Below are 20994 nucleotides of genomic sequence, written 5' to 3'. Positions count from 1 at the left end.
GCCATGTAAGTTCAAATTTTCAAAAAAGCGCTTTTAACACACATCGTCCACGTCGTATGCAACTACGTTCATCCGTGCAATGACAAATTCGAAAATATTTTATTACTTAAGCACGGATTTTTCACAGAACAATTGAATCGTTTGTGGAAGGCGATTTTCGCTTATTAGGCCAAACACATCGCTTCTAATAAAAACCCATCACGAGGATATAATGATGAATAAAAAATCTGCGCAATAAACCCCTATTTCCCATCGCATTTCTGTCTAAACCATTATACCGTCGTTCTCACTGTATATAAAGTCCTTGGTAAATTCAGGCCTCTAAACTTTTCAAAACTTTGAATAGAAGCTGTTACCCTCAGATAGTCGGGCATATTTTCTATGATATAATGCGTTTTTGTATTTCGGGAAACAAATTGGAAAAATTCAGTCATCATCAAATTGAAAATCTTCCCCTCAACAGACCATTTTCCAGTTCAGTTTTTCCATGCTTTATTCCCTCAGTGGCATCTGCCTGGCAACAGCAGTCTCCGGATCCACGAAATGTACATATCATTGTTGCAGGTCGCCTTGATGTTTCACTGTGCACCTTTTGGAAGCTTTGCCAAAGGTTCGAAGGACGGTGTTGCCCCTCTTGACATTAAAAAGGTAAGTTTACTTTATTCGCTTCAGACATTTAACGCTAATGTAACACTGCAGCGTTCGACTATGTTGTAAACCTTTGCCAGAATTTTACACTAAGGGTACAAGGTACTGTTTTAAGGTTGGCTTCAGTAGTTTTCTTTGAATGTGACATTTTGGGACATGCGTTTCCAGTATTTTACTGAAGTCTCTGATTTTTCGCGCAAACATGTTTTCTCTGTGTATCCTGATTATATATTGTTGGTATTTTCAGAATATAAGCCTAAACAATTAATATTTCAGTAAGTTTTAAAACTCCGAATCAAGCGAAGGCTTCACATTGAGCGACAATCAAGATAAGAGCGCGGTTAAGGCGTGATCTATTCAACATCACAAATACTGATGTTAGTACAGCTGTCTCAACATCATATTCCCTGCTGTGGTCGTGGCTAAGCAAAGCATATGTTTATAGTGCAAGAAGGTTGATGTTCAAGAAGTCGAATCTTTGAAGTTGCGTGAACGGATCTTGGCGTTGTTTGGTTTAATTACGCAGGATGGACACGAGAATCAGGTTTATCTCAAAATATACAGATCCCACACACACGGTACGTAGATATACGTACTTAGGTGGAGAGAGGCACTGCATTATTGTGGCGAATTGTTGACCGCATTTTCTAATAGTATGGGCGCTATCCGGCTCAATCCGCTCCTCTTACTAGGTGAAAAAATGTGGTCGATCCGCCTTTTATAGGAATCGGTGAAATACGCAAGTGAAATGTGCCTTTAAAGGAGCAGTTGATTGTTGATTGTGCATGAAAATGAACTTGCACATCGCCATTTATATTTTGTCAGCATGGGACCGTTAGAGACATCAACGTTGGAGACTGGATTCCACGCGCCGGAACATTGCGTTGATACGATGGACACCCCATGCATTCGCAAAACGTGCGTACGATACCGAACTGGTTGTGAGCGAATCCTTTGGTGAGGTCCCGTTCAGCTTCGGCGAAAGGAGCATAATTTGCGATTCTGCAGAAGTTCTGTGGGTGTGCTTGGCGAGCGACGTCCTGCTGGTGGATCGCTTCGGCAAACGTGCGACCACTTCTGCCCTGCTCTGTAGCGTGTATGGCAGACACCTGCGCCGCGATGAGCTCAGCTTGTCGAACGCGAGAATAAGGGTTCATAGCTTGGACCGCGAATGCCTCAACGCGGTTCCGCTTCACGCTGGCATCCGTCATCACAACAAATCAGTCAGGCGGGTGACATTCGCCAGTCGGCGTTGTTGCCTTTCTGCCTCAATGCAACAAGTTTTTTGCACGGGACCATGGTGGAGGATGTATTCATCCACCCGTTAATGAGGGCATCATACCCGCACCATTTAAAAGGGCGGCTATACGGTGCCCCATCGAGGAGCCAACTATCGGCGCTCATAAGCGTCATAACGCACTACTTCGCTTCAGCTCTCTCAAACGGGAGCACCATCTAAATAGAGAAGGGTATAAGGCGCTTTCGTAACGATATGCCGGCTCGAATTCACAGCCCAGTTGCTAGAGTGTTTTACACTCCCCGTTGTGGCGCCAGTAGTCGTGTGCTCCAGTCCTGGCGCCACGGCGTCACTAGAACTTTATCCGGATATGTCGTTTCCATGACGGATATGACGTCACTGAGGTCTTGATGTACCCCGGCATAAAAAACTTTCGTGTTAAAAAACTTTCCACAAAATTATTCTGACTTACATTTAAGAAACCACCGCTGATACAGACGCGGTTTCTGCGCTTCTTCCCTTCCCTTTCCCAAGCGCAATCTCGCAGTTCTAACATAAATTGCACCGCTATTTGGAGGGCGTCAGAATGGTTCAATTCCGACTTGGCCTGTGCGACAGTACCCCGAACACATGCTTCTTTACTGTTTAAAAGCAAATTTTCATAGCTGCGTTTACGGTTAGAATTAACATTTCGGTTTATTTTAGACATTTCTGGTGTTGCATGCATTGTTGTCCCTTAAACCAACGCAATCACAAGTAACACGAAGCGTAGCTTAAGAACAGCCACTCTGAAATAAAACGCGCGCATCATTTGAAACCTTACGCTTCCTATAGGCCTCGCGTTGGTGAGTATAGAAAAAAAAAGATCAACTTTCTGGTATACCTCTCACACGTTTCCGATTGTGCCAACTATGCTTGAAGCAACCACCTATTTGTTATTGCAGGGTTGGTCGGCCCGTACGTATGCATAAGCCTGGAAGGTGGTGGACTTAGAGAAAATTCACGCGTACTGAAAGTTGTGTTAAAGAGACAAACCGTGTTAAAGGAATCAAACATACAGGCAGGGAGACCACATTTTTAATAAATAGGCGCCCCTGCGCTGTGGCACTGGACGCGTGAAGAGAGAAAAAGCAGTAATACTTGCTAGCAACGCTGCTAGCGCACTCAGACACACATAAAACACACGAAATGGACAAAAAACGGCCCTATCCGGTATTCTGTATCTCAACAGTTTGGTTCACTGCATAACGGGCAGGAACTGAATAGACCAAGGTCTAATAAAGTACCCATCAAATGCTAATACTCGGAATGTCCTTGACCGTCCAGTTCGACAACAAAAGTTCTCTAATAATACGAGTCAGGTTCGGCGGGCAGCTTTGTCAGGCTTTTGGGACCCGTCTACAAAGCCAAGATGAGCTTTCGGTCGTAGACGATGATAAAAAAGGTCCTGTATCCGTCGAGCTCGTCACGCCGACCCAAATGTATTGACCCGCTAAAGACTTGTTAACCGCGCTTCTTCCAGTGACATGCAAACACTCCGAATACCAGAAGAGTAGACAAATTTTAGGCATGCGTGCTTATCGGAATCAGCAGCATGCGCAATGATTGGAACACACGTTGCCATGCTAAGGGCAATTGGATCGAAACTTTCCTCACTTCCTGTCACACCGCCCAGAAACATGGCCTAAATGAATGCTGGGCGGTGTTTCCAGCACGACACATGTTTGTCCCGAGAACGAAAAAAAAAACGAAAACGAAAATAACTGCTGGAGCGGGCAAAAGGCGACGCATAACAACCTCTCCTGGAGAGGAAGCCGTGCAACTACCCTGCACTTAATAAAGTAAGATGGCCATAACTTGGTAGCAATTACGAGCACCCATTCCGAAAAACTACATAAAACAGTGTCTATTCTACCACTAGCTCATTAGAAACCATGACAAATTTCTGCTGTCAAGTGGTAGTGATTGACTAAGCATGCCACACCATGCGTCATTAGAAGAAACACTCCGTAAAGTACGCTTTACAGGCTCATCCACACTTGGTGGTATGGCCCCCGTTTTGAGACTGGCCGGTTATGGTTTCTCCTCGGGAAAAGGGCAAGTTCACGTTTTAGCTTAGTTGAGAATTTGGAGTTGCCTTGATCCCAGTTTTCGTTACATATTTTCCTTCTCCTTGAGCCAGGGTACACATACGGTTATTTCAAAATTACTTCATTGATTTCTACTGGGTTAGGTGTAGAATGGGAGGTGTGAAGGGCAGTTTTGTTTGAATAGGTTTGGTTGAGTCGGATTAGGTTGGTTTATTTTATGATAGATTAGGTGACCTTAGCGTCCAGTGCTAAGCGGTCCCTGATAAAAGACCGCACTTAAATTCCTGAATACGACTACAAACAAAAATATTATGTTTTTTTCGTTTTCCAGGATATTAGTAACACGAACGCTAAAATGCTTTAACATTGCATCATAAAACGTCTTCTTGAGTTCCAAGGCTGCTTTTGCCGAACGGCATTTGCCGAACAGCACCAGAAAGCATAAAAGAATGGCATCGAATGGTACTGCTACTGAATAACTATACAAAGACATGCACAGAATAAAAGTTCTGTAGTCCCTTTATTGCATTGTATCGGAAAGCTAGCACCTAAAAACCAGTATAAAAAGTGGCGACAGGCTGTCTATGTCTGTAATAAATTCAAACTTTTACCTCTTCAACTCGAAGTTTCTAGAAGAAAGTAAGGAGTGAATTTGCTCTACTTAAGACGTATAGAAACCTCGCATAAAAAAGTGGCGATTCTAAAATCTGTGTTCATTCATGCTGATCCTTTACGCTCAAAAAAAAAACGAAATAGGCAGGAGGCTTTAAGCTATTTCTTTATTCCACACAAATAAATGTCGCCTACTGCAAAGCCACCGCACTCCACCCCACTGTTTAAGTCCATTTTCCAGCGTTAGAATTTGTTTGCTTCCTGTGCGCGAACTTATCGGGTTGTACCTTCTTACGATTTGCTGTTTTTTCGATGGTCTGAGTGGCACTGCGCTGTTGTGACTGTGTTCACATTTATAGTTTTGTCCTCCTGAGTTTGTGCAGCTTTGTTCTCAGTCTCTGTTTTGCGTGACTTCTCCCATCATGTGCTTTAGCGAGCGTTTTTTTTCCGAGTCGGAACACAGGCTACAATTGTCTGTGATCCGCGCAATCGTAGCGTTATTATCAATTTTATTTCCCAAAATAGGTTAACTTGGTTAGCGTGGCGTGATTTTTTTTATTATGACCAACCTGGCTATGTTTACTGGATCCAGCTATGTGTCAGGAGCAATATCATTACTGCATTGCGTTTTCGTGTCTGACGAAGGGCCTCCGTTTCCTGAATAAAAAACCATTAATCGGCGTTCTCTACCAAAGATGAAAAAAATCAATTTCAAGCATTCGACTGGCTGCAGTTGTTCTACGTGATAGAATACTTATTTTTGTTTTTGAAAAAATCACTACCAAAAAAAGAAACAGTTTAGAACGGACAATTGGGCTAGTTGACAGCTGTTCATCTTGAAGGTCGAAGCGCCGAAACAACAGCGATGAAAGTAAAAAAAAAACAGAGCCGATGTGGCGCTAAATCACAACTATTGGTTTTTTAAGAAACACAGATATATACTTGCACATCTCGCGTAGTGCGCAAATCTCGCACAAGATAAAACCATGAAAGCCACTTTTTACAGAGATTAAGTACATAGCGGGGTACACGCGACAAAAGAAGGGTAAGGGCGGCAGCTTGTGCATGTACGGAATGAGTACAGATTTTTACACTTCTTTTCTTTTTCTCATTCCCCCAAATCTGTTTTCCCGCCTAATAATAACTTACGAAATGTGAAAGATTGTAAAACTCCAGCCCTATTTCGTGCAAGGAAATGCTGCTCTGAAAATATATTCAGCAGTTTAGCAAGCCAGATAGAAAGGCTAAATGTCTGGTTTTTTACACTCTGTAATTCGACAGATGATCCAGGCGTGAAATCCGATTGTGGGGAACGAGAAAAGGCAAATATGCGTAAAAAACATGCGGCCATTCTATATGGGCACGAGATGTCATGCAGGATAAAAATATATTGCTAACAGTTATGACGTCGACGTAGTTTTCTCGGCCTCAAACCAACTGATCCAGTTTTGATGGAAAATAGACAGAATGTCATCTCTTTGTGATAAGCCGTCAAGGATACGAGCATGCCACGTTAAACATCCTTCCCCTTTTGTGTGTTGGGCAAGTTGTATTGTTTACCTGGTATCGATGTCGCGCGGCCACACAAATAGGGAGGAAGAAGTGGGTGATGCCTAAACGTACGTCTACACGAACGAAAAATACTCCAAAATCAAAGCAGGGCTACACACTATGGGAACACGGCACCCCGCTTGAGTGTTCACCCATCTTCTGCGATACCACCGTTCTGCCTCAGCATAGAGAGAAAACTACTCGAGCGGTGATAGAAGCGTTTTACATTAAAACTTCCAGAGATGGAGGTATCAGTGCCCCATCAATTTTTATTATGAAGAATATTTATATCTGTTCCACTCACTGCGTTCGTAGCAGTCTCACGGTGTGTTATGGTTTCGCTATTTTTATTCGTTTTTCACGTGTACCACGGCCTGTGATATGTCCTGTAAAAAGTGGCTTGCATAGTTTTATCTTGGGCGAGAAAAACGCACCACATGAGATGTTGCAAGTATATATTTGTGTTTTTTTTTCAATAAACAACTAGTTTTGCGTTGGTACCGCTTCGTCTATGTTTCTCCAGATTTTGTTTCTGTTCTGTGGGCGCTTCCACCTGTAATATGAACTGTTTATATATAGTTTATAAACTGTAACAAAAAATGCCGCTTTAATAAGTATTCTTTTTACAAGCGTGCTTTATAGGACCATGCTATTTACGTGTAATTTGTTTCCTTCTGAACTTTATATTATTGTTTTACAAGATCAACGAACCAGTCACAGTTCCAGAAATTTTATTGCATTGCCGGCTTGTATTGTATAGGAAACAGCAAAAACTGTGAATAGAACAGACTGCATCACTTTCTCATTAGATGGGGAGAATGATATGTGGCATTATTTTATGAATGATTAAGTTGATCATATAACCTTGTTAAATGATGGATGGATCGCCGTTTTGCAGTTTTACAGTGGAAGGGGCCCCATTTGGACACTTCGTGGCGGAGCGGGAGATGCTAAGATAAGATGCAAGGTTGACAGTCAGAAAGAAGTAAAAAACACGCAGCTTACATTTCTCCGCATGTTTACGAAAGCAACTGAAAAGTAAGTTTGCATGGTTAAGTATTTTATTCACTAATTTGCTCAAATAATAACCAAAATTTCTGCAGGCGCTATGAAACTCTCACAGGGTCGTTTGAAGAATACGATGCAAACAACCACCCAAGAGCGATGAGCCTAAAATCAAAAGGTACACAAAAGTTTCTCATTACCTAATTTTATTCAATTGCATTATAAATGACACAAACCTCATATTATATTATTACGAAAAATATCTAAGTTTGCTGAAAAAGTACTTGATAATTTATATTGAAAACCTAGCCCCAACAACATGGCAAAACGGCAACGCATTTTGAGCTATGATATAACACTATATTCGCTTTTTGCCGAATTTGTAAACAAAAAACCCTCTTATATATCCTATGAGTCTGTAAGTTTCGCTACACTATAACAACAATTTCCGTGGTTTTTATTTTACCATTTTTCCGAGCATGTCGCCGGACAATTGTTCCCTGCTTGCCGCTGGTTTCTACTAATTAATCATTGTTCCGTGAAGGTCGCGGATTGTCCCGTGCATGTCCCGTACCATAGGTTATTCTCTGTTCTAACCTTGCTGTTTGTGCCTTCAGAGGGGAAACCTGCAGCTTACTACTGAACCTTAATGTCCCTTCCAATGGAATGAGAACTACTGAAGGTATTTCCTGAGAATGCAAAAAACAAATGTGGCGCTAGGTGGCGCATGCAAGAAGTAGCACTCTCCTCGCTCCTACGAATATTCGCCAAATCACCAGAAAATATTCGAAAAAAAAACGTTAAATACACTTCCAATCGACCCGTACGCACCCAATTCAACGAGTGAGTGAGCAGTGTTCTACCATCCGCCCTCCGTGTTTATAATCTGTGTTCCTGTTTGTGGAATCGAGGGCTGCCGGCGGCTGCAGAATAGAGGTCACCAATAGGCTGGGTAGAGCAAAATTCAATATCTTGAGGGCAGTCTGTCACAGTAAAGCAACAAACGTTACTCGGTGCTTCATGCGGCAAATGCGTGCACACAAAGCGTGCACGCATTACACTGCAACATTTGTAGGACAGGGGCACCACCCGCCAGAACAGACGAGAACTCCGTCGAGGTGGCTGCTGCAACAGGTTCTGCCTCGTTCCGCCTGGCTCCCGGCCACATGGCATTCGCCCCCTACTTGGACCACCTTGGCAGCCAACTGTGCGGGAAGAATGAACATCTCGTCAACGCGTCGGAGAGAATTTCGTTCCTAACCGATGCTCAAAGCCAGGTTCTGAAGGAGATGGCCCGTCTTCGAAGGAAAGCGACCAAGGAATTGGAATTACATGCGGCCGGGATACCGTGCACCGCCGTGGGCCGCCTGACGCCGTGGTGATGCTCCGGAGTGCTTCACGAACCTGCTAAACACAGTTCTTTTCGCGCAGACATAGCGTGATCAATCACCGACCATACATCCTCGCCCAGTGGCTTTGACGGCGCTTCCGCGTGGGCCTGACCCAGCCCCGGCAGCTTTTACAAAAGGCAACGCCGCGATCGCCTCCGTGGCGCTTCCGTCAGGGAGACTAAAAACACTCAGCTAGCGATCGCTCAACGCCAGCCCCACCTCATCTCCGCTACACCATACAAAAAAAATCCTCGTTTGCGTCCACTCAGACGCGGTTACCTGTGTGTCTAAGGTGACAAAACTCATCACGGCTATTGGCTAAGATATGAATAGTGTTGGTACGCTTCAAATCACGTCGATTGGGAGCAATTTAAATCTTAACATTTAAAAGAATTCGAAGTATGGCCTACAGAGTGCTTATTCTCCAATTTGCGCATCTTTTCTTTGCTAACGTCCCAGCTGGTCAAATTGTGGTCATTGGTCTCATACCAGGATTTGGCAGTGTTTCTAGCATGGTAAGGTAGGTTAGCCAGCATTATTGCACCATCCCACCTGATATGCGCGCTGGCACGTTCGAATATGCGTATCCATTCTTCCATGTCGTGTCGTCCTCACCGGGGAGAAAGTCTGGGTCACAGACTGAGAAACGATCATGAGTGGCGCAACGGGTGCGGTCTCGTTGGCATGAGGCATCGTGCGTCGTCGACTGTGTCTCCGAAGATCCGTGGTGTGGTGTTGCTGCGCTGTTGACAGGTACAGGGAGGGAAACCACAAAATCTACCAAAATCATGTTACGAGGCAGATGCGAACTATTTACACGCTGTGCATAAAAGCCATCTATTCTCAAACAATTCCGAAGCCGAGGATACCAGCGTAGCTTGACCCAGTCGGTCTCCGGGCGACCTCTTCGTGTTCGCTTCGGCTTGCCTTGAACGACCCAGTGATGCCGCACGTACCCATAGATGAAATGTACCATGGAACGATGGATTGACCACCAGGTGGTCCAGTGTATTGCCATGTCAAATGTCAAAAGGGCCGTGACAATATATATTGTGAGCAGCGGTACAGGCTATGTGTTAGCATGTGGACAATCGCCCTCTTCTGGGTGTGCACCCTATCATCATCGCATCATCCTCATCTCGGCGGCGACAGTGTCATCGACATCGCCTTTCTTGCTGGGCCTTCCTGGCGCTCTGACCGCACGAATAAAGTCTCCCGTCTGGCTACTCCCAGAGCCCCTCAATATATATAAAAAAAAATATATATATATATATATATATATATATATATATGTATATATAACCACATGTACACAACGACATCATCTCTGGGGAAGAAACCACCAGATCCAGGATAATGAAACAGGAAGATCAAGAGTGCCATCCGATTCTTCTCTGAATAGGCAGGTTGGTTGCACAACCGATGCAGCGCATATGTAGAAGCTCCGTTGTAGATAGTGGAGGCACCGATGAGTAACAGGTGATCGCGACTCCTTCACTTCAACCCAAAATATTTCAACACGACGCGGGAACGTTTCGTGGTGGTGTGAGTTTAAAATTCATATGAAAATGGGTAGTCGGCTGTCCCATGTGACAGGCGATCACACAGCGTACTTATTGTCCTTTTTTGCGAACCAGATATGCCAACGTTTCATTGCTGTCTTGACATCGCCACTTTTGATGCTGACTCAAAAGCGCACTTTGAAATTATCAAGGTGGATATTACAATATATATATATATTGCTATTGAACAATAATTGATTGGATACATACTTCACAAACTTGTATTTTTTGATAGGGTACTGGGTTAACAAGAACGTATGGTGAATATAAGCTGGGCAATATTTCCTTTTCTTACGACTTTCTAACGGTGTTTTACGCATTGATAGGAATAAGGTAGAGTAACGTCACTATGGAAATGAGCTCATGGTACAAAAATGCAATACTAATCGAATTTCAGTAAATTGTGTATAAGCGCCTTCGCTGAATTATTGCGTTTGTATGGTGGGAAGTAACTGCATCTGATTCCCACATATTCCCCCCTCAAGTAATAAACCAGGGTATATTTCAGCAGAAGCTTTACTGCGATGCAGTATATGAGTGGCGCTTTTTCCAAACGAGCCAATTCCACCTAAAGCGTAATAGACACAAATGCAAGCGTTTTTTGCCAGACCTAAGGCAACATTGCCAAAGGCTTTATATGATACGTTTTTCATGGCCGCTAGAGGGAGTTCATGGTAAAGTAGTAAAAAATTTTGCAGTGAATTTGAGCAGCATGAGGATGACAAGTTTGGATTTGGTCCATATTGGATCGATACACTGAATTGGATGCCGCACTTGTACGGTAACTTTATTGAAATTGACATTTAGGACTGGTACAATAGATTTCTGGTGGAAACGCCATCAGACACACGGAAGAAGGTTTCAAAAAATCTGAAACAGAACATGAACAGAGGAGGCAGCATGAACGCGACCCTTCAAATTCTTCCTCAGGGTCATTTCCTTGGCCACGTCGGAAGGAATTGCTGAAGTGAAAATTTTTAATTGCCTTGCCACGAATTTCTCAATTGCTTCATAAGAAGGCTGCTCATATCTTCTCACATTATTGAAGTGTCTCGTAACCACAGGTAGAGGGGAGAGGGGATTCGGTCGGAAATATAGGCGGCATCTAGCTTGTACTAAAATTGAAAATATGGGAGGTAAAAATATAAAATAACCAGATATGTTTCGTAGGGACCGCGAAGATGAGACAAAATCATTGTTCCCCGCACGGGGCACCTTGAGCAATCTTGGTGACGGTACTGGTGATACCGCGGACCCCGAGCCCCCGAACATAAGCTGGATCCAACCGTGGCGATGTGTTTATAGGTGGAGGGTTAGAAACCACGAACGGTGGCCGTCGGAGCCCAGGTCAAGCTCCGGCGGGTGGGCTCCCTGTCTGTTCACCAGGCAGGGAGCTCCGGGACCTCTTTGACTACCAGTGTAAGGTCAAAGAAGAAATTACCCCCGTTTCCCTGATTTTATACTATGCTATATGGCATTTTCAAACCCCGCCGCCCCCCCCCCCCTAAACGTGATGTGTCCCTGAAAGGGGCCGCACCGAAGTTTTATTCCCACCCCTTCCAACAATTGCCTATTCAACAACCATGAATAACTATGCTCGTTTCCTTGTGATAGAGTCAGCTGACTCAGCAAGACTTGTCGCTTCCCTGTCTGTATTCCTGGTTTCGAAATTCCTGCAAAACACAATAGGGGGAAAGTATCAAGCTAAAAAGCTTAGGATGGGAGAAATCCTTGTAGAACTCTATGCCGAACAACCAGCTCGCACTCTTCTTGAACAAACCCGCATCCATGATCTGGACATCAGGGTCACACCCCACCGGAGCATCAACAGCTCCCAGGGTGGGATTTCTGAGGCAGATCTTCTTACGGAAACAGATGCCGACTTGCTTGAAGGTTTAAAGGATGAGGGCGTCACAGCTGTGCGCCGCATCACGATGCGCAGGGATGATAACATAATCCCCACGAAATATATTATCCTGACCTTTAACCGTTCCTCACTTCCTGGACATATCAACGCACGCTTCGTTCGATGCTCCATTCGTCCTTATATTCCGAACCCGCGCCGCTGCTTCAAGTGCCAGCGGTTCGGGCACAGTACAACCTCTTGCCGCGGCAAAACAACGTGTGCAAAATGCGCCGCGCAGGACCACCCCACCGAAAACTGTAATTCTGACATCCTCACTTGTGCAAACTGCAGGGGCCCACATGCGGCCCACTCCAGGAAATGCGAAAGGTTCCAAATAGAAAAGAAAATAATTCATCTCAAGGTAACAGAAAACATTTTTTTCCCAGATGCGCTAAAGAGGTTCGCCTCTTTCCCTCTGGGGAGGTACGCCGACGCAGCTCGCCGGGAGGCGGAGCGGCATCTGGTTTCCAAGGTGGACCCAGTTCAGCGAGTCTGACCTGGTCCCTCTCCACCCCCCCCCCCCCCCGGGTTGCCTTTGGCAGCCCAACCCACCACCACGCCGCTTGCTGAGGCAGCAGCGGTTGTGGTGGCAACGTCTTCCGTCGGGACTGGTGCCGCTCCCGCCTCTGTCTCCCCATCCTCCAGTGCGTTGGAGGGTACCGAGGTGATGGACACCACGGGCCCCGCACCGGCTCACACCACCACCGAACCGCCGGTGCCACCTCTGGCGCCCCGGACGCCCTCGGCGGTGGCGGCTCAAACGAAGGGCTCCCGAGGGGGGGGGGGGGCCAAGTCCGGGGGGCTGGTCCGTCGGGCACCCCTCGGACATCCGACGACGAAATGGATGTCGGGCCGTTCCTGCCTGCAACGCAGCGAGAGGAGCGGCCTCCTACGTCCAAGCCTACAGATAGGCCGCCCAAAAAGCCCAATCCAAGAGTCACAGCCCCAAAAGACGACACATGAACACACACACACACTCCAGTCATTCGTAAATGTAAATAATGGGAACTGACAACATCATTCAATGGAACTGTAGAGGCGTTATCAACAATCTAGATGATGTGTACGAGATACTTCATTCACATCAGCCAAGTCTCATGTGTCTTCAGGAAACACACCTAAATAGTAAACATACTAACTTCTTGAATAGCTACTTGGTTTTTCGAAAAGACAGGCACACTTGCACTTATTCTTCAGGTGGTGTGGCCATAGTAGCCCGAAAATCCTTAGCGTGTCACACCATCCACCTAAACATCATGCTTGAAGCTGTCGCGATTCGAACAATTATTTATGATAGGTTGATTACGGTATGCCCCCTCTGCATCCCTCCGGATTACCAACTATTGAACACTGATTTTGAGGCCCTGATAGATCAACTACCTGAACCGTACTTAGTCTTAGGCGAACTCAATGCACATAATTCAATCTGGGGCTCTTCCCGCACAGATGCCCGAGGTCGCCTAATTGAAACATTTCTAACATCATACGGAGCATGCCTTTTTAACAAAAAGCAAGATACATATTATAACATAGGACAAAACAGTTATTCACATCTTGACTTGGCTCTTGGCTCTGCAGTTCTTTTCCCATTTCTTGAGTGGCATGTGGACACAAACCTATATAGTAGTGACCACTTCCCCACCAAATTGACATACATAGGCATAGGCACAAACACTTTCCCCTCTCATAAAAGGTTCAATGGGGAAAGAGCAAACGGGAGTACATTCACAGAAACATCTAAACTGCACTACACATCCATAAAACACCTACACGTAGAAGAGGCGACCCAACTGCTCACGGCACACGTCCTCCACGCTGCCGAAAAGTCCATTCCCCAGGCCTCGGGTGCCCCACGCAACCCAAGGAGGCCCTGGTGGAACGAGGACTGCAGGCGAGTGGCCCAGAACAAGGCGTGGGGTCCTTCGCCGGTACCCCACGTCGGCTAACTTATTTCTTTTAAAAGAGCAAAGGCGTTGGGAAAGCGCGTGCGTCGTGAGGCAAAACGGGATAGTTGGCGCTCCTTCATAACATCCCTAAATTCATACACAGACACACGCAAGGTATGGACACGAATACGTACACTTAAAGGACAACATACACATAGCCTGCCCTTGGTCAGCATGACTGGGGACACACTAGAAGATCAGGCTAAAACACTTGCACAACACTTTCAACACGTGTCAAGCTCTGCACACTACACAAACACTTTCATGAAACACAAACTCGTGGCCGAAAAGAAGCCTTTACATGACAATGACACGTCAGCCACTGCTTATAACTCGGAGTTCACGCTTCATGAGCTGAGGGGTGCCCTGAGCACGTGTAAACCCTCAGCTCCAGGCCCAGACAACATTACATATACAATGATACCGAACTTACACGCACACACTCTTGTAACACTTCTTCACCTTTTCAACAAGATATTTCTTTCGGGGCACATTCCAAAGTCTTGGAAGGAGGCCATAGTTGTAGCATTATTAAAAGAAGGGAGCGTCCCTTCCTCTCCTTCTAGCTATCGACCCATTGCCCTGACCAGCTGCCTGTGCAAGCTTCTCGAGAAGATGATAAATCGCAGGCTCGTGTACTTCCTTGAGTACAACGGTCTTCTCGAGAGCTGCCAGGCAGGCTTCAGGGCGGGGGATCAACCAACAATCAACTCGTAGCTCTTTAAACATATATAAAGTATGCCTTTGTGCTTAAACAATTTTGTCTTACAGTGTTTTTCGACATAGAGAAAGCCTATGACACCACTTGGCGGTACGGTATCCTCAGTGACCTAAAGACAATCGGTGTTGCGGGAAACATGTTGAACATCCTTTGTAGTTATATATGGGAGAGAACCTTTCGCGTCAGAGTTGGTTGTGCACTGTCAAATGTTCACGTGCAATAGAATGGCGTGCCGCAAGGTGGAGTGTTGATCTGCACTCTCTTCTTAGTAAAAATGAACTCTCTTGGAAAGGCACTGCCACCTACAATCTCTTCTTCCATGTACGTAGATGACGTGCAGATAGCCTTTAAATCGTGTAACCTGTCCATCTGCGAACGTCAAGCCCAGCTCGGCGTCAAGAAACTTGCCGGCTGGGCTGACAAGAATGGCTTTAATCTTAATCCCGCGGAGAGCTCTTGTGTTCTGTTCTCCAGGAGGCGTGGCGTCCACCCGGACCCAGAAATCACTCTTGCGATTGTGTCAATTCCGGTGAACAAGGAGCACAAGTTTTTAGGTATTTTATTTGACGAAAAACTTACATTCATCTCACATATCAGCCAGGTCAAATGCAAATGCCTAAAAACAATGAATATTCTTAAGGTCCTCTCACATCAATCTTATGGGGCCGACAAACAACTCCTGCTGCGCCTGTACACAGCGTTGGTGGGGTCTCGGCTCGACTGCGGCAGTGTCGTGTATGGCTCGGCTACAAAAACAGCACTGAAAATGCTCGACCCAGTGCTGCATCTTGGCCTTCGCCTCTCATGTGGCGCATTCCGCACTAGCCCTGTTGAAAGTCTTTATGTCGAGTGCGACAAATGGTACCTAGGGCATCGTCGGGAGTATGTTGACCTGTTGTATACATCCAAGATCGTGTCTCTGACCAACCATCCTTTTAATCCCATCATGAATGATACATCAAATTTACAACTCTTTTTAAACAGGCCATCTATTCTCTTACCGTTCTCTCCCAGAGTTAGGGAGGAGGCTTCTACACTCAAAGTTCCCCTTTCAGACACGCACAAGACACCCATTCATAATTTCATCGCACCATGGCATCTTCGTCCTGTAACATGCGACCTGTCATTCACTCTTGTAGAAAAAAAAGGGTACCCAGGAATGCAATTCTGCAGCACTTACTGTTCCTGCAGGACAAGTACAGGTGCGCAGAATTCTATAGCGACGCGTCCAAAACTGGTTCTACTGTCTCTTGTGCAGCGCACGGACCAAATTTTAGAGTTTTCAAAACTATGAATTTTTACAGCAGTATTTACACGGCAGAAGCGTATGGAATTTAACTCGTGTCAAATTACAACCTCGAACATAGGATTCCAAAGTCCATCGTCCACACAGACTCTCTAAGCGTTGTGAAGGCATTGTCATCAGGAAGGTCGTCAAAAAACTATGTAATCAATGTTCTTTTAAAGGTCATAATGACTACATATGCTTCAGATTTAGAAAAAACCATAAGCTGGGTACCAGGTCACTGTGGGATTCCCGGCAATGAGACCGCTGATCAAAAGGCTGGTGCTGCTGCTATCATGACCACAGTTGACATAACAGTACCTTACACCGACCTAAAGACACATATCAGATGACAGCTTCGTAACACATGGCAACTACACTAGATTCAACAAACAGACAACAAACTACACGTAATAAAGCCCCAAATGGGACGCTACATAACTGACTCGCCCAACAGATACACTGAAGTCGCCCCGGCTAGGCTGTGTATAGGCCACCGATATGCGACGCACTCCCACCTGCTCATTGGAACTTCGGGACCCACGTATAGCAGGTGTGGAAAGGGCATATCCGTAGTCCACATACTAATCACATGCAGAGCACTTGACACAACACGGCACAAACATTTCCCTGAAATATACAGACGACACATTCCTTTGCACCCATCATATTTTTTAGCCGACGAACCAATGTTTTCTAGTGAGCGTGTTTTTAAGTTTTTAGCTGATGTGAACTTTCTCCAGCTCTTGTCATATCACGTGTAATCATCCTGGCCATATACACCAACCATCTTCCTTGTCTTTTGTTTTGCATCATTTTTACTTTTAGTAACACGTTCTAGTATTTACGGTCTCATCACAATTCAGTAACTTCTTTTTTGCGCTCTTTGCACATAGTCGGCCTTGCGCCAATAAACCCCAACTATCATCATCATCATCATCATCAAAATCATTCTTCTATATCTCTAAGTTGCATTTCGTTTACTTCTTCTTGTGTCCACTTTTTTGTCAACGACTAGGGACAGATCTTTCTCCGATCACTTAATTGCCGTGTGAAGTCATATTAAGCCTGCTCTGAAAAATAAATAGTGCAATTGCGCCCACGAAACCGTCCGAAGGTTCACACAAAGCCAAGTCTGATTGAGCAAACGACTTTGGCCTATTTTTATCCGTGGTGCTGCAGGACCTGGTTCTGTTTGGATTCTAAAGTCTGCGTACACGTTTAAAAGGCGTTATCTCCTCTATTTTCTTGCCATCTTTTTCTAGGCGAAAGTTGCCTTGTTTCGCTTGCCACTGCAGTTTTAGGTGACTTAGTGCCGGTGTTTGAATTTGGCTCATTTCGAAACAAAACCGCCTGGTACGTCGGACACCCCGCCCTCCCCACAGATGACATCCCATTGAGGCCACTTTAATTGGCACCACAAGGGCGTTCGTTTTCGCAACCGCCGACCCCCCTTTCACTACTGCTATCACAACTGTTTCTCCCCTAGCCACCCCCATGCCTCTTTCAAAAGTTGTAAAATCGGCTGATCATGGCGGTAGCGCCGTTATCAGATGATTGCGGAAAGGCAACAGAAAGGGGAAGGGGCGCAAAGAATGCAATCGTTATTATGATTCCAGGTAATCCTAAATTACTGCACAGCGCAAACTGCAGTCTTCTTGGTAACGGCACATATCTGCCTCGTGTCATGAAGTGATCGCGCCATCAGCGAACACACGGCAGCATGCGCTACCCTGCTACTATCTTGCAGGTTGTCATCGCCGCCGGCCACCATGTTGTTGCAAACCGCGTTGGAACCCCCCGCGAAAAGGTCACACGGTTTGGATGAGTAAGCACGGAGTATAAGCGTCCACCGAAAGTTTGAGAGGGAGGCCGCGATATACATAGCGCCAAATACTCCGACGCCAGCTGCTCCGACGAGCCAGATTCAATGACGAGCGTGTCGTGCGGTCCCTGCATGCTCCCTCCCCGCACAGTTTTGCCACATTTCCCGTCGCCATTTACTTCCTTCCTCCGCCCGCTTGTTTACGACGCTGACGCTGTCGCCATGGCGACCGCTAAACTGCAGTCATGGGCGGCAAATTGCTTGCACTATAGAAAACAATCCCACCGCCGCCTACAGGGAGCCGCCCTTGTTTCCGTCTCACATTCGACCTCCCCCAGTGGCTGCTAATCCCTTATAGATGGAGACAAACTTTCCCGCTTGGAACGACGCTGTGAGTCAAGATTAGTTACTGAGCTCAGCGAGCGCAGAGAACCGGTTGCCGGTTTATCCGTGCAGGGGTTGGAAGTGGACCAAAAACGGGTTGGGTGTTTGGGGGGGAGGTGGATGTACCGCGCAAGCCCTAGGCGTCGTGGTGTTACTGATAACATGTCCGCTTGGTAGGTCGGAGATCTTAGCGGGTTCGTCAAACAGCCGAATTCGACCCGTTCGGTGTCCTCTTTGGTCAGGTGGATAGACTGGGTGTTACACCGACAACAAAATTCCCATGACGCGGGATGGAAACATACCGCTGTATGGTTGTCCACTCGAATAAAGGTCGCGTCTTTCAGTTTCATTTATCTAATTGGTTAAGACGTAAGCTCAACCGCACATTACAAGCACATGTTTATAATTTTCTGCACTTAGCGGACTGCTTCCACCTTGGCAGGTCGTCCTTCTTCACAGAGTGGAAGGGCACTAGATTTTATTGCTTGAGCACTGGCGCAAAAATCCGCTACCGCTATGTGGAAAGACAACGATGGGCCAACTGGAAGCTTTTTCAATTAAGTTAAATGAGAAACGCACCAACGGAAAAGCGAGCACCTGTTGCATATCGGGACGCGTTTACTAGACTGCGGTTGTGCTCCCTACTCCTTCAAAGATACGAGCATTCCATGGCTTTCAGTAGCGTTCAACCATACTCCCCCGTAAAGAGATAAATACATTTTCTTCTGAATTTTTCTCTTTCACGCAATCCTCTCCTTATCTGAACTGCTTCGACCTTCCGGGAATGGTGCAATTGGCTTCATAGTGGCAGGGAGCCAGTTTCCATTCGGACAGCCCGAAGAGCACATTGTTTCTTCGCTTCACCTACGATAATCATAACCGTGAAAATATTGATTCCGTGATGTGGGTTTTATGTGGACAAAAGACGACATCACTAAGTGTCTGAAAGCTTCGCTCTGAAAATGTGTCCCAGACATAATTTTGGTTTGACAAACACAAGAGCTGTGATGTACTGATCCTGTAAAATGCTTTTTTTTCACAGACGGAACAGTCACGATTTATGAGAAAGTACTATATCAAGATGAACAATACACGTGCGCAGTAATCTTCCTTACTGTAAAAAAGCGTTTACGTAAGTTCGATGTGTAATACAACTGGAATATTTCCTTCGTTCACCACATAGGCGCAGAAAAGATTTAACGAGACACAAATATTTATTTTATTTTTTCATTTATTGAAACACAGAGTAGAAATAACACCATGCACACACTATTGCAAGTCGTTGTATCTATTTATCAGGTTCCAAATGTCTGCATATCAAACACACTGAGCAAACGTTTAGGAAAACCGGGAACCTGTGGCATCTCTGGTAACGTGATTCATAGATTTATAAAGATGGTTCTGTAATAGCACCAGGACAAAATAAATAATTTAACCACGCCTTTTTGTGTGGTTACCCCTGAAATAGCAAAGTGTTAAAATATCTTTCTATGTACATTGCAACAAACCCTATTGCGGCTAGCGAGGTGTCCTACCATTATGTATCGTGGCCCAATAAAGCCCCAGGGTACTATCTGCTAATGCTAGTATTTAACTGCTTCTGAACCAGGTTAGGTGTATCTCTACTTGTTTTGGATGAAGCACCGCATACACTAAAGACACTTCCTACTCAAATCTTGCCGACAACGGAATACTGATTTGATGCCGGGAACATGTTTTTTTTTCTAAAGGAGGCGTAAATACCGTGTTTTAAATTCTTCTTTCTATCGCTATAGTGTGTCCGGCGGTATGAACAAATTGTGCAGTTCTTCAAATATGCCCCATCAAGTGCTGATTTAAATTAAGGTTTCCTAGAGAAAGCAATCAGATGTGTGGCATTTTTTGCGACTATATAGCAAGTTTAGGCCATCGTTGATTGGTAGCAAAATGCGTACGAATTTAGTAAGAAATTATGTAGGGCCTTTCGGTTTTTTTGCTACATGTGATGTATTGGCCCTCGTAATTCTTTTATACTTTGTAACAAGTGCACATATATTCCATTGAGGAAACACAGCTCGAACCCACGAGGCGTGAAGCCTTGTAAAGAACATAGATTTTTGACCTTGCTAGCTACCCACCGTATCCCTAGTAGGATGATATTATCAGGATAAATATTTTGGTAACATCAACGCGTAGAATTTTAAAAAGACAGCCTTTATAATCCTTTTTAGGCTGAAGGGGGAAGAGAAAGAGTTTTTGGGATTTTATAGTATATAATTTCAAAATAAAAATTGGATTTCATATTATTCACCACTCATCAACGTAGTCACCCACCATCTGGTGTAGAAAGCCTTATCCCTAGCAGGGCTCACCTCACCAGTTTACATTAAAGAGCCTTCTCTCTCTCTCTCTCTCTCTCATAGTATACAAGAATCCCGAGTGATATTATTTTGTCTTTTTACATCTCTTCACGGTCTTTCAGGAAGAAAGAATAAAGTGTGCGAGCTACGAGTGAGGTCTAACAAACGTCCGCCGGTAGCAACCAAGGACTGCCACTATGCCTTTGAAGTGAAATGTCGTCGACGACCATACATAAAACTTTACGCAGACACCTGCCCCGAAAAATAAAGATCCAAATCTCAAGATCTTATTGGTACCTTTGTCACAATTTCGAGTGGTGCTACCGAGAAAACACACAAAAAAACGTTTACAGCGCGAATAGCCAGTCACGAGATCATGGCATTTATATGCGCGGATTTCGCCAGCAACAGGGAAGAGATTAAGACAGGTGAATTAAAGAAAAAAGTCACAAAGCGAGATTTATATATCAACAGTAAGGACAGTGTAAAAGT

General features: G+C 45.2%; 1 protein-coding gene across 1 annotated transcript; it reads left to right on the top strand.

The window, feature by feature from the left end:
* The first annotated feature begins 485 nt into the window (after positions 1 to 485).
* On the top strand, positions 486 to 20770 carry LOC144143380 (uncharacterized). The gene is made up of 5 exons (XM_077675145.1): positions 486 to 648; positions 7037 to 7176; positions 7242 to 7321; positions 19206 to 19295; positions 20625 to 20770. The coding sequence occupies exons 1-5, from the start codon at positions 544 to 546 to the stop codon at positions 20768 to 20770; spliced, it is 561 nt and encodes a 186-aa protein (XP_077531271.1). The 5' UTR covers positions 486 to 543.
* The last annotated feature ends 224 nt before the right edge of the window (positions 20771 to 20994 follow it).

The sequence above is a fragment of the Haemaphysalis longicornis genome, unplaced genomic scaffold (genome assembly GCF_048455015.1).
Source record: "Haemaphysalis longicornis isolate Haplotype H1 unplaced genomic scaffold, Haemaphysalis longicornis Haplotype H1 scaffold_6, whole genome shotgun sequence".
NCBI lineage: Eukaryota > Metazoa > Arthropoda > Arachnida > Ixodida > Ixodidae > Haemaphysalis > Haemaphysalis longicornis.
Note: the sequence above shows the minus strand (reverse complement) of the source record. Positions and strands in the feature narration are given on the sequence as shown.

What these genes read in the sequence shown, in the direction of transcription:
- LOC144143380 (XM_077675145.1), top strand. Translation starts at nt 544, where the DNA reads ATGTACATATCATTGTTGCAGGTCGCCTTGATGTTTCACTGTGCACCT. An exon ending in GATGAGCCTAAAATCAAAAG is followed by an intron (nt 7,322 to 19,205) that starts GTACACAAAAGT and finishes TTTTTTTCACAG; the next exon opens with ACGGAACAGTCACGATTTAT. An exon ending in TACTGTAAAAAAGCGTTTAC is followed by an intron (nt 19,296 to 20,624) that starts GTAAGTTCGATG and finishes ACGGTCTTTCAG; the next exon opens with GAAGAAAGAATAAAGTGTGC.